General features: G+C 39.6%; 1 protein-coding gene across 9 annotated transcripts in view; it reads left to right on the top strand.

Annotated features, from left to right (window-relative positions):
* pcloa (piccolo presynaptic cytomatrix protein a) overlaps positions 1-12,663 on the top strand; it is a 64,223-nt gene extending 51,560 nt beyond the window's left edge. For 6 of the 9 annotated variants that reach the window (XM_076876066.1, XM_076876063.1, XM_076876061.1 and 3 more), the window contains 10 exons: positions 608-701; positions 1,779-1,850; positions 1,938-2,184; positions 2,762-3,019; positions 4,156-4,344; positions 5,407-5,548; positions 5,703-5,764; positions 7,664-7,798; positions 9,344-9,489; positions 9,580-12,663. In XM_076876066.1, coding sequence (XP_076732181.1) covers positions 608-701; positions 1,779-1,850; positions 1,938-2,184; positions 2,762-3,019; positions 4,156-4,344; positions 5,407-5,548; positions 5,703-5,764; positions 7,664-7,798; positions 9,344-9,489; positions 9,580-9,723 — 1,489 coding nt within the window. In that variant the 3' untranslated portion in view covers positions 9,724-12,663. The other 3 variants (XM_012918374.4, XM_012918375.4, XM_076876064.1) reach the window with 3 other exon arrangements.
* The last annotated feature ends 1,547 nt before the right edge of the window (positions 12,664-14,210 follow it).

Raw genomic sequence — 14,210 nt, 5'->3', positions numbered from 1 at the left:
CATCCACATCCAGTGTACACTATTATTTTGCCCTACGGCCAATTCATACCATTGTTGTCCAGTATAGAGTAGATTGTCCCTGTCTTTTCCAACCTAACTCTTCCAAACTTACTCATATGCTACAGTCTGAACTCAAACCCTACACACTGCAAAAATATCCATGTCAACAAGTCATTTATTGATGCCCAGCATAACGTTTTCATGTGAAATATCTTAACTCAGAATAGGTAAAAAAAAACCATTTGGTATACGGTCATTACATTTGTTTTTGTCATTGGGACTATTGGTGCTTTTCTTCTTACTGGAGACCTGAAACATTTGTTCTTTCAATGCATAAAAATTCTGTGAAACTAAATGACTTGATGGGCATTGAAATGGACTTTTTTGCAGCACACCCTGACATCATACCCTGCTATCCATGCACATAGGCCCATACATTGTTACCATCCAAACAATGTGCATCACATTCATTCTTTTCCCTCTACTGTGACATTGTGCCCTACTCCAGTATCTTCTGCTCCCTGCAATGCGTAGGTTCACTGACACGCATGTTATTTGCATACATGTCGTTGACCAAGTGTGTGTTGCTGTGATGTGTTCCCCCCAGTGCTGAAAACAAGAGGAAGACCAAACACGCAGGCAAGACTATCAACCCTGAGTGGAACCAAACTGTCATCTATAAGAACATCCACCTGGAACAGGTACTGTGTGGTCAGAGACACTTGATTACACTAAAACAGTTTGAGCCTAGTTTGAGCCACTGAGCTGGGCCTCACTGTACTGTGGTGTTGGTGCTTTTTGGAGAATTATTAATTTAATTATCTGACAAATACAGTAATATGACTCACTTTGTGTAATTGGGATTAATCATACCAACAATGTTTCCAAAACCTTTGTCTCCCAGCTTTGATTCTGTGTCTTTGCAGTGCACATATACAGTATCTGTACCATTTTTTTTAACTGTATGCAACCTGCTAACCAAGCTTGCTAACATTAGCTGATAACTTTGCTCTTTACTCTCACATCCAGATATAATTAGAAAGAAAATACAATCAACATATATTGCTTCCTTACATGCTGCTCTTTATACTCTAAATGGTTGGGTGGCGGTGCCTCTTTTATATACAGACTATTATTCACGCATGGTATTGATATTACTGTCTTAATGCTAATATTTTGCTTTGTTTAAATGTTTTAGGGTTTTTTCTAAGCAAACACAATTGCATCAGCATGATAACATCATAAGCTGGAGGTGTCTTCATCATGAGCTTGTTAGCATGCCCTGCCAAAGTACAGAGTAACAAAACCACTAGTATAGCTATAGACTCAAGCAACATGTGAACCGACACTATGAGCTCAGACACTCAAAAATGTTATTGTTATCTTACGCTGTTTTTTTTTAATGGCATTTTTCTATAACTCTGTAATAGTTCATATATGAATGGACAAATAAGAAAGCCCTCAACTGATTAATTTCCAGATTGAAAATAACAAAAAACTGCAGCACAATATATTGCTTTTTTTTTTACTGCTTCTGTGCCAACCTGTCATCGTTGCCACTGGTTTTCAGCGGAGCAGATGGATGTATCGCTGAGATTTATTATATCTGTTTAGATCCCATTTTAGATTCAGTGAGCCTGTATCAATCACAGCAAAACTGCCAACTTCTGTCGCCGTTTCTATTCGTTTTTCGGCTGCTTGAAGGCATGAAACTGCTTTAACTTTAGCTTGAAACTTGAAACTTTTTTATGAACTCTTCAACTGTGTGTACATTTTAGCTTAAGAAGAAGACTTTGGAGGTGAGCGTGTGGGACTATGACAAGGGCTCCTCTAATGATTTCTTGGGGGAGGTAAGCTCCTTTGATATTATATTTTATACATATATGAATCCATAAAGGTTTTCTATAACTTTTAAAAACTTTTCTATTTGCTTGTAGGTGCTTATTGATCTGTCCAACACTGCCCAGCTGGACAACATCCCGCGGTGGCTCCCTCTCAAGGAGCAGAGCGAGGGGGACCACCACAGACGCTCGCACTCAGGCCAGGGTCGTCACAGTTCTTCTAAACCCTCCTCACAGCACTCCTCCCCTAAAACCACTGGTTCCTCGCATGATAATCAGGATTCCCCAAAATCATCTGTCATCAAGAGTCGAAGCCATGGGATCTTTCCAGATCCGGCCAAGGGTAGGACACGATGTATTCCCCTCACCTCGAATTAATCACCATCTTCCCCTAACAACACTCTGCTGCTTCTCTGCTGTTTCCTCGTCTCTGTAGTCTGTTCTTCTTTATCCCTTTCTTTCTCTTTTTTGCTTTCTTCCTGTCACTGCTCTCTCTATTTCTACCTCTACCTCTGTCCATTTTCTCTTTACAGTCTTGTCTCCTTTATTACCGCCACCTTCCTCTAGTCATTTTTGCACCCATTCTAGCTTTCGCTTCATGCTTTTTGCTTTCTCGTGGTCTGTTTTCTTGGTTGCCATGATGTCACCCTGCTTAGAGGCCTTGCCTTAGCTTCCCTCTATCTTTCTCCTAACACAGAGGGCAACATGGCCGTGGAAGGCTTTGAATGCTAGTTAAAAAATAACCTCAAAGTAACATCAAATTTAATGAGCACGATAGACTATAAGACACACTGGCTAGATTCAGTATCTCACTAGCCAGCAACTCAGCTCGTTGTGAGTGGTGCGCAACAGGTGACAACCACTAAGAAAAGCAAAAGGTAGCCTTTTTTTTGGTAATTTGGTGAATCTGGTTGTTTTAGACACACAGGTGCCCTCTATCGAGAAATCTCACAGTAGCCCTGGCACATCGAAGCCTTCCCCGTCCGAGGGCCAGAGCCAAAGCCACAGCCACGGACACAGCCAACACTCTCGCTCACACGGCGCTTCACGCTCCAGCAAAAGCGCAGCACGACAGCACCATCAGGAAAGCCTCAATGGAAGCAGAGGAGGCGCTGCCGTAGCAACGGGCGATGCCCAACAGCAGTCACAGCAGCAGCCGCCACAACGCCTCCAACCAAGTAAACCAAGACGCAAATAAAGCCTACGCAGCATGGCCTCCTCGCACTCATCTGTTCTACCTTTTGTTGAGTTTTTTTTTTTTCCCGTTCCTTTATTTCCTTTTCCTTACTTAGTTTCCCCTCACTCCTCACACTCTCTGGTTCTCTTTAGCATTGTATCCACAGTGTGTCAACCTTTCATGGCTTCTCTTCTGTATGTATTCACAAGTGTCAGCAGCCAGCACCTCACCTGTAAGGTAGCACACTGTCTTTGACCCTTACTTATTTTGACCTCCTTCCAAATACGCATAATGCTAGCTAATAAGTATCCAGTTCTAACTATTTAAAATCCTATTAGTGTTAAAAAATATGTAATAAAGAGGCTTAAATGTACTTTAATGGAGTTAAACTTAAATATTAGCTTTCGTTTTGACTGACATTAGCTTTTAATTTTAAGATGACAGTGTAAACAGTAGTAAATAAATGAAACAGAAAAAAGCAGATTTGCACAAGATGTTCAAACGAGCTTGGCGATAATGTCAGAGCAGCTCGCTCTAATGATGAAAGATTACTGATAAAACAGTTTCGTAACAGAGGACAGTTCATCAGGAAAATAATTCTTCAGAATTCAGAAAATGACTTTTGCTGCCTGCTAGAACTTAAATCATTTCATTTAACTGATCCGACTTTAAAACCGAAGACAGTTGCAGTCCCCTCCCTTATATCATTTACCTATTTGGATTTTTACTTTGATTTTATTATTATTATTATTTATTTTTATTTTTTGAGTTCTGTATAATTTCCTTTTTTGTTAACAAACAACGACCAGCTTTTCTGAAGCTCCTCCACCGAGATGGCTGTGCATGCAGTCCGCTACACCCACCCTCCCAACCCTTTTTTTTCTGTTTAAACAACTACCGGACCCACGATGCACCTCAGTAGATGCTGCACGCCCCACCCAATAGTGATGTGGGAGGGGCACTGCACACTGTGGCTGCATGTGATTGACAGTCAAGCTGGTTGCCATGATGAAGATAAACCGCTCTCTGAATCTCCATCTCGCTCCTCCCTCCTTCTAATTTGAATTCCAACACCATGACCTTTGTTTCCCGGCGTTGACCCCTTGACATCGTGCCTGTGAAACTAAACTCATCCAGGCCAAAGAGGCCGCCTCTCACTGAGGCACCAGAGACACAGCGTAGTGGGCGTGCTCACCATTCAGAGAGCCCAGTCTGACTGGCTGCCTGCCCTGCCATCGATTGTGTCGGCCAAAGGGAGCAGAGCAGACGGCAGACACCTGACCCTCAGGAAAGCCGTGTCAGAAGAGAGGCCGCAGAGCACCGGAGGTGAGAGTTTGCCCAAGAGTCTCCTCTCTGTCGTGTGACTGAAGCACAGATGGAGCAAGGAGAGAAAGAGAGAGTGAGAGAAAGAGAGGATGCAGTACTACTAACGCACACCTGCAGAAAGAAAGAGGGGAATATTCATAAAAGAGACAGGAAGATAGAGAGAAAGTTGCACTCAGCCACATCACCACAGATTCATGCACACACGGCACACACTTTTCTTGAAGGCCACCGACACAGTTCACTAATACCAGGAAGTCAATATCCAAAACTGTGAGATGAGTCATTGAATGTTAACACTTTGCCACTGCCACATCTGCTGCATCATTAAACTGTTATTAGTGAGCTTTTTCGCAATCCGGCATTGATGCCGTGTCGAGTGGCTTGAAAGAAAAACGTGTCGGCATGGATCCTCTCGTGCACCGCATCCACGCATCTTACTTCATTCATACTCTTATCACACTGCCTGATCAGCAGTTTGAGAGCAAAAAAGCTAAAACATTGAAAATCATCTAAAATATCCTGCATTAAACAGTTAAAAAGATTATAAAGAGACAGTCGTAAACATTCTTTAAAGTCCCGAAAATATGAAACTGAAGCACACTGAGGCAGTTTCACTTAAACTTGAGGAATCGGAACGCGATTCTTATTTCATGTAGACGACTAACGATGTCAGTGGAGTCTTCGTGTCTCTTGTTTAGTCTGCATAAACATATACATGTGATATCGCTCTGGTTCTATGTGTGCGTTTTAAGTTTTAAATTTTAAATGTGACTTTTTACTGTCTTGTCTTTGCCGAGAGAAAGATGTCTGTCCATGTGCTTTCAGTGTTTGTGTGCTATTCATTGCGATCCAGTCCTGTGTGCTTTAAAGTAGCTTTCTCTTTGACTTTAGCAAAAACTTTTCAAGTTTTATAGCAGATTTCCACTGCTGCAAATAAGTAATGCTACCTGGCCCATGTTTTTTTTTTTCTTTTTTTAATTATTGGAACCAACCGAGGAGGGGAAGGGGCAATTTTTCTTTCTTTGTCTTTGTCGTGATGGGTGTGGTGATATCTATGCACAGCTCGGTCAACCTACAAATCAGGAGATGCCCCGGTCACAGCAGCCTCGTTAGATAGTGGCTTGAGCGGCAGCGCCTACAGCCTACTGGACGAGGAAGCAGAGGCAAACGAGGTGGACAGTGCTATCTTCCAAGTGCCCCGATTGTGAGTCAATTTATTTATCCCACAAAGAGCGGCATTTTAGCATTTTAAACATGTTAATTTGCTTAACTATTCCTCGCTGTACTAAAGATATACTGTACTACATTGTAATATGCTATGCACTTAAATAATTTATATATTTTTTTCTCTTCCTCAGTGGAAAGATCCCAAATGGCACAGATGTGATAAAATCATCACTGGGACACAGTGACACTGAAGGTTGGGCATGTATCTGTTATACAGTAAATGTTTTTTGTGTGTGTTTTTGGTGTATTCATTACAACATTCATGACATGATTATCTAAGAGTGCAATTAGCAAATGGCTCCTAAAGTTTGCATGACCAACATTTAAACTAGTCCCTTGATGTTATGTGCCATAAAGGGGTTGGACATGGTAGGCAGCTACTGACAGGTAGCATTTAAATAAGACTCACCTGGTATTAAATGGGCTCAAACGGTATCAAGAAAAGTGCCCTATGCCATTTCACCACATCAGCCTGAACCATTGATATAAGCACACACTACATCGATACTTTTATCTTGATTCTGACCCTGCAGTCTAAATGTTGCGCCAGATATCAAGACACACCAGTCAAATTAGGCAATATTTTTCCAATCTTTTGTCCAATTGTGTGCAAATTGTAGCCTCAGTTTCCGGTTCTTAGCAGGCAGCTGAGTGGCAGTCGGTGTGGTCTTCTGATGCTGTAACCCATCTCCTTCAAGGTTGGATGTTTTGTGCTTTCACACAAACGTCCAACCTTGGAGAAGATGCTCTTCTGCATACCTTGGTTGTCACAAGTCGTTGTTTGAGTTATTGGTGCCCTAACTATCACCTTAAAGCAGTCTGGTTATTGTCCTCTGAACTCTGGAATCAACAAGCTTTTTTTCCCAAAGAATTGCTGCTCACTGGATATTTTTGTCCTTTTCTGGCCATTTTCTATAAATCCTAGAGATGTTTGTGTTTGAAAATCCCAGTAGATCTAAACTACTCAGACCAGGCTGTCTGGCACCAACAACGCCACATTCAGAGACACATAAATCCCCTTTCTTCTCCATTCTTGATGCTCAGTTTCAACTTCAGTGGGTTGCCCTTTACCATGTTTGCCATGTGGCTAAATGCACTGAGTTGATGCCATGTGATTGGCTAATTAGATATTTATATGAGCGAGCAGCTGAACAGGTGTACCTAACAAAGTTGCTGGGGAGTGTATATATTTTATAACTGCTCACAATAGTTACTCATCCAATTTTAAGTCAGCTCTATTGGTCTATTATATGATTTCTTACTCCTTCTTATGTTGTAATTTGGCTTACGACATACCACACTGTAATTATGACACTGTAATTTTAAATGGACTTATTTTATCTTTTTATCGTTTCACCATCTGCGCTCTGTCTTTTTGTGCCACTGGATTTCTCACTTTTCATCACTTCAGAAGACATTACATCCACTGATTTAACCAAATCCCTGCCTGTATATGACTATATAGTCAACCTTAAACCCCAGACTTCATCCTAAATTGTAAAGATTTACGTTATTGTCCTGAGAAAGGAGCTGCTTCCCCACAATGTAACTGTGTAAACAGATTTATGTCCCCACAACATGGGTAATAAAAGTGCACTTACACACAGCCTACATTTGCCAGGGACTTGTTGACCCAGCTTTCACAACTGCCACTTCCATTCAGTTGCCAAGGCAACTAGAGGCCAGGCAAGGCTCATCATAACTTCTCCTTGTCCTTGTTAAATCAATAAATGTGATTGCTCGCAGACCATGTCAGATATTAGTCATCGCATTCACACACTTTGTGCTCTGTAGAGTACGTCCACTTTGAAAGATGCCACATTTAAAATAATTGTAATAATTGAGCTTATACCCATCCTTATTTTCTTAAATTAGCTCTAAAGCCCTTCCTATTTTCAGTAGCTTTTAACTTGAGGTCTAATAGTTTGCTGAAGTTCACTGTAAATACATCCTATTGCTCTTTTATTTGACTTTTTTCTTTTTTACCCATTTAGAAGGTGCCTGGAAAGCACCTCTGTTGTTTTAAAATGTGCCATATAAATAAGGTTAACTTGACTAGTGCATATTTAGCTTCATGTGTGTATGCATTTAGGTAAGACTCAGGTAATGGGAGAGATAAAGATCGCTTTGAAGAAGGAAATGAAGACGGAAGGTGAACACCTGGTCCTTGAGATTCTTCAGTGTCGTAACATCACCTACAAGTTCAAGACTCCAGATCACCTGCCTGGTAACTGAAAATACCTGATCTATGCACATGACCGAACCAATGCCAAGCTAAAGTACACCAACTGAGCAAGCTGTTGTGACATATCACTTATTGTCATCCATTCTGTCAAGAATCGTGTTTTAGGAAGAGGAAGGTGAAAGAGAGGAAAAAGTATATTTACAGAGAGTTTCCATGATACGCATAATTTATATCGCATTTAACAGCTGGGAAGCCCACACAAATATGTGTTCTGGCATCTAGCTTCCCTTCAAATGTTTGCCAGTTTTATAGCAGTAGAACAACTGGTGTTGCAATAAAGTGTTTCCCAGCCCACGTAGAGCATTTAACCCTTAAGTAATATGTACTGTATATGTGTAAGGCTAAAAAAGAGACTGTAAAGGCTCACTAATGACACATAAGCCTGGGCAAATAAGATGTGGGATGTGCCATTTATGAGTTATATTTGACAGAAACTGTGTAGTTCGAGTAGTAGCATACATTACAGTATGTAACTCCCTTTAATTGAAAATTAATTAAAGTGTTAAAAAAATACAAATAGCTTCATTAGAGTACAATCGTATGCTATTTAGCCTTTAAAGATTGCTCTGTGCATTATTATTTAGAAACATTGGATAAATGCGTTGGGAGTTATATAGCACAATTACATGAATCTTTCTGCTGATATAATGCAGATTGTTGCCCACACTGCCTCTGCTTGTAGTATTTACTTCCTTAATACCCAAGCTGCCGGCCACTTGCTTGATTTGCATTTGCTACCAGATGGGACCTGCACAAAAGGCTTTATTTCAGCTGAGAATACACTGTCACTCTGCAGTACAGAATCTTGCTCGGTGTTTCATAATGGTAACACTTTATAGTTATGACAGTTATATAAACTATTTATATGTTATATAAAAGTATCGTTTTCAGTGCAGCTGTGTTCGCTATAGACACCCAGTGTCAGGATTCGAAGAATTGGGAGTCACACTCAAAAAGGCAGATTGAAGCAACAAAAGCCATCTTATTGCACTGATACAGAGAACACAAAGTCCAAAACAAACCATCGGGAATCCAAAGTAATCACAGAAATATGCAAGTGAACCACACTGTGAAAGAGAGCAGATGCTGAGGCAAAAATAAAGGGAAGGCATGGCTATTAGTACACAAAGGGGTAATCAGGGAAGTGGACACAGGAGGGTAACGAGAAAGCAGGGAAGTGAAACTAAAAGCAGGTTGCAAGAAACAACTGTCAGAGGAAAACAGGAAATTATTTAAAAGATATCTGCTTAAATCCTGAAATATGATACAGAAGGAAAGGATCAAGCCTTTATTTACAAGCTTGAAACTGAAAAAAAAAGGCACATTTTTATTGCACTAATAAAAAGTTATTAAAGATATATGTTCTTAATCCCTAATCCTAAGTGGAAAAATAGGACGGAACTAAATAAACCTTTTAAAAAATACCTAAAACAAATGATTATAGGAAGACATTTTCCTGCAGATGTCAGAAGTCACACTCAGAGAAATCGCATACTTTGTTTTGTTTTGCTTTGTTTCTGTCCACAGATCTTTATGTGAAGCTCTACGTGGTGAATATCGCCACCCAGAAAAGGATCATCAAGAAGAAGACCAGGGTTTGTCGCCACGACCGTGAGCCGTCCTTTAATGAGACCTTCCGCTTCTGCATGAACCCCACCGGACACGCGCTACAGGTAATCCACACAAAGTGTATGTTCACAGTCACATGCCACGTTAGCATCCCATTAAGCACGCACAAAACTGCTGCTTTTTGTTCTTTCCAGCTATTCCTGGTGTCCAACGGTGGCAAATTTGTGAAGAAGACCTTAATAGGCGAGGCCTACGTGTGGCTGGATAAAGTTGATTTACGCAAGCGAGTGGTGAGCTGGCACAAGCTGCTTGCCAGCACTGCCCAGATCCACTCATAGGAGGGGACTCAATCTAAAAGAAATAAGCTTAAGCGGAAAACAGGTTTCTGACATCTGGGTTCCACATCTGGAACGCTGATTCAGTCTTCTGGAAGGTCTGGGCACGGGAAGAGGGGGGATTTTTTTCTTCAACCTTTGTTTCAGGGCTCGCATAGCTTGCTATTTGGAAAAATGCTTTCAGCAAATGATGATATCTGCTCTGATTATGTGAAAAACTTTGAGGAAACCATTATGTGTTTACAGGGAATAAACACATGTTTACAGGACATACAGTGTACAGCAGTGTAGCCAGGACTTAGAAGAAGAACACAGGTGCTGAGTTCAGAGGTCAAGTGCAGAATCAACCAGGTATTACACACTTTATCTCACATACACACACACATGCTCACGACATTGCACACAGTCATTCACACAGAACTTCAAATCTAATAGATACAGGGAATGGACACACTTATAGATTCGAATTGATTTATTTTGACGTGTTATCCATTAAATGTTCTTTAAATGCTCACCCTCGCTTTATTATTGTATTGATTTACAAAGCGTTTTGGGAATGAAATAGTAAAGACTCTGCTATAGAGACCTCTTATTTATTTTTGTATTATGATATTAGCGTAGAGTTCTATGATTTGTCTTCGCCTCAATTATTTAAGTACTTTAACAATCTATTCTGGGAAGGAAGTATATTTTATAATACACTACCTAGCATTCCAGTTCAATACAAAAAAAAATATTGCAAGCATGTTTTTGACTTTATTAACAAAAACTACTTGTTCCCTACCCTTTTAATCTGATTTTTCCCTGATGTTATCCAATGATGACTATTGTTTGATATAGCATCAATATTAATATATATCAAATTGGACATTACATGTTGTGCGCATGAGTCTATCTATTTGGTATGGAGTGCCACATGTTCAACAAAAAAAAAACAAAAAAAAAACCACCTCCAAGGTTCACTTTGTATATAGTGAAGTGTCATAGCTGGACATTATTCTACATATATAGATATAGATATATAGATATATATAGATATCTTTATCACAGACAATCAAGTCTTGATGATTGTGGCATAGAGGTTTTATTTATTCATGATGCTGCCCCTTAGAATGTGAGACGTTTACTATATGAGAGTTAAGCATTTCCTCTTTTTCCTTGTAAGATTGGAGCACATTAGAAGTCTTGCATCAGTCTTGCTTTCGTTCGTAAGGGCAGTCAACTCGACGACACTCGCTTTTGTAGTATTTTGCACTTTTTCTGCTTAGAATGTAAAACTAACATCATCATCCTGCTAAATTATTATTTTTTCACTGGGAAAGTGAGAAACTATAGACCAGGAACTACCCAGAGTTACGATCCTAAGACGCGATGCTGTAACAGTAGCATGATGATGTTTCGTCCCACCTCCACGCGCACTTCATTAAACGCCTATTATGCCCATTATTTCATGAGACAGGTCCTGTACAGGTGTCAAAAGACTGGAAGGCTGGTTCATTTAACATTTTCAGTGAAATATCCGAGTGATTTCTATGCAACATCTACTATATAGCGTAAATAACTGCACCCTGACTTGCCAGAAATATGACACTTGGTTTGAGAGGAAGCATTTCTGTTTATTTTGCACTGCTATGTTTTCATGTCCTCCACGAAATGGTTACTGCTTTAATATGATTTGTTGTTTTCTGTTTGGTTTTTTTATTTACCGTGTGATTTTTTTGTATTGCTATATGAATCTTTATTTATTGCCTGTGAGACAATTTCATATGTTGTATTATATTTGTTTACAGTACATATCAGATGTACAGAGAAATTAGGTTTTTATACACTATGTAGTGCTTGTTTACAATATTTAGAGGGGCCTGAAACTCAGAGAACCAACTTTTTTGCCCTTGTGCACGAACACACGCTCACATTAAAAACGCCAATTCCACGTAGCTATAAATCAAAGGAAGAAAATCGAACATTCCTAGTCATGATTCCTATCTTTGTTTTGCCCTCCCCCTTCGATTTGTTTCATTTTCCAGTAAGTGTATGAATTACCAAAAAAAAGCAACTAAAGAAAACCTTGTAATCAGTGGACTTCACACCTCAAACGTAAGGTGCAACGTGCATTTTTGGTTGCTTTTCTTAACTTTCTATCCATGTGCTCGTGTGTGTGTGTGTGTAGCATCTTCACACCAAGTCCATGCATGTCATTAGCTCTAATGCAGTATCCCTTCCTTTACATGTTATCTGTCTAAATTATCTAAAATTTCTCATAACACACAATGAATTATACAAACACACACACCCAGATGCCATCTCTATCTTCAACCTTGTAAATAAATAGTTTTTTTATACTGGGGTTTGGGGAAGCAATAGGTCTTTTAGCAGTCAAAACTAAACAAAAAACAAACAAAAAAAAGTCGCGTGATCTTAGAAGTAACAGGGAGTTGTTTCTCCTTGGATCGCTGTACAGTGGATAGGCCGAGGGAAGAGCTTCTGTCTGTTTTTAGGGACCCAGATTTACCCGACCCTTTACACCAAACACTAAAAGTTTACCAGAGTCTAACACAGAAGTCTATCTTCACAACTCAAGTAGTTGCAGGAGAATTTAAATGTGCTCACACTGGATGTTGCATGTTTTGTTGGTGGTTCATACTATTTTTGTGTCCGGATATTATTAAAGAAAAAACAAGAATGGTGTAGAGAGAGATATAGAACAAATGTTATAGAGGGGGAAGTTATGAAGAAAACTTATAATTGATGATGTATGCTGAGTGTACAAAGAGTATGCTTGTAAAACCTGTCTGGTTTTTCACTTGTAAGTAAACAGAAAAAAAAAGAAATCTAATGTCATGGTTTTGTGATTGTATACAGGAGGTATTGATAAATTATGCAAAATGTGCTGTAAAAATGGCTGTTGCCCCATGTCTAAATATTAAATATCATATAAATGAAGCATCATTAGCGTGCATTGAGTTTACTGCATATTCCACTGTTAGATAGCACGATTTTATTTTGAATGTAGAAAGTGCAATTTCTGGGAAACTGCAGTGTTTTTATATATATATGTCTGTGTATATATTTCCGGGGGGGGGAGAGGTTGCATACATGGCTTGCATATGAGGAAGTAACAGAATACAGCCACAAGATGGTGCCATCTGCTATCGTTTTGGCCAGTTGGAGCCCCGTGGTGACGTCCAAGCAAGCCTACGCGAGCCTGCAGTGCTCACACATGTGTCTTCACTTATTACTGATTAGTCTTTTCGTGACTGTGTGGGAGTGTGCAGATGGGGCTTGCTGACAGATCCTTCTGTAGCATCATTTGGTCCGGCTTCATTGTGAGACAAATCAGCACCAGGTGTGTGTATATGTGTGCTCAAGGCTATTTGTTGGTCCTTGATCCCTTTGTATGCATAATGCTAAAATGTGCTATAATAGGATATCTGACATGTGCTCAGATGTGTCTATAATGCTATGTTACTTTCATATATATATATATATATATATATATAAAATATAATAATATGGTATACGGTGTTGCACTATGGTAACATATGGTATAATGTGGCATGTAGCAGCACCATATAGCGTGCCCTGTTTGATCCTCCTTGTTAACTCTAATGGTGTCACTACATCAAGTAAGATTAACATAATGTTGTATTCAGTAAGACCATAAGAGCAAAGGAGAAGATGGAATTCCCCCTGTTGGCCGTCAGAAACAAATGCAATTTTAAGATGTAGAATCCTCGCCCATTTTTTATATACAGTCTATGGTATGAGACAAAATTGTGTTTAAAAAAAACGAAGAACCAAACCTTAAACTGAAGCAAAATGTAACCATCCAAAGAAAGATAGATAGATAGCACACAATGACAAAGATGAAGACTAAACTACACAGCACACCAGGGAGACACTATAAGGCACATATAAGGATGAAAGTAAAATAGGCAGTACCTGACAGCAAAACAAAGAAAGTCATGGAGACAAACAGTAAGACACCAGCAAGCAAGCATGGGGAAAAGGAAACACAATACAACTAAAGATTACAAAGGAGACTGGGAAGTCTGAAAAAAGGTGTCTGACATTCTCCACGGACAGGCTTTTCTCATTAGCTTCACCCGGCAACATCATGAAGAAAAGATTCAGTTGTTCGGCTCAACAACCATGGGTCTGAAATCTTGCTGTACTTTCACCCCTGGAGGGCTGTTCTTTAAAGCCAGGAAACTCTGAAAAAAGCTCAGAGGCGACTAATGAGAATGACAGGTTAGCACTAAAACCTTCTAAAATCAATATACAGTCCACTGACTCATATTTAGTAGATCTGAATTTACTTCATGAGTGATGGTGGAATAATGTGTTTACTGCAACATACAACAACCTAAAAGCATGTCCAAATCATAGAAATAATCTGTAACAGTTTTTCATTTTAAAAAATGTTTTAGACTTTTTATACATATGTATATTACACCAACAGGGGGCATAAGAAATCCATTTTACACAGT

Source organism: Maylandia zebra, linkage group LG17 (assembly GCF_041146795.1).
Source record: "Maylandia zebra isolate NMK-2024a linkage group LG17, Mzebra_GT3a, whole genome shotgun sequence".
In the NCBI taxonomy this organism is placed as follows: Eukaryota; Metazoa; Chordata; class Actinopteri; order Cichliformes; family Cichlidae; genus Maylandia; species Maylandia zebra.
This window is presented reverse-complemented; position numbering and strand designations above follow the sequence as displayed.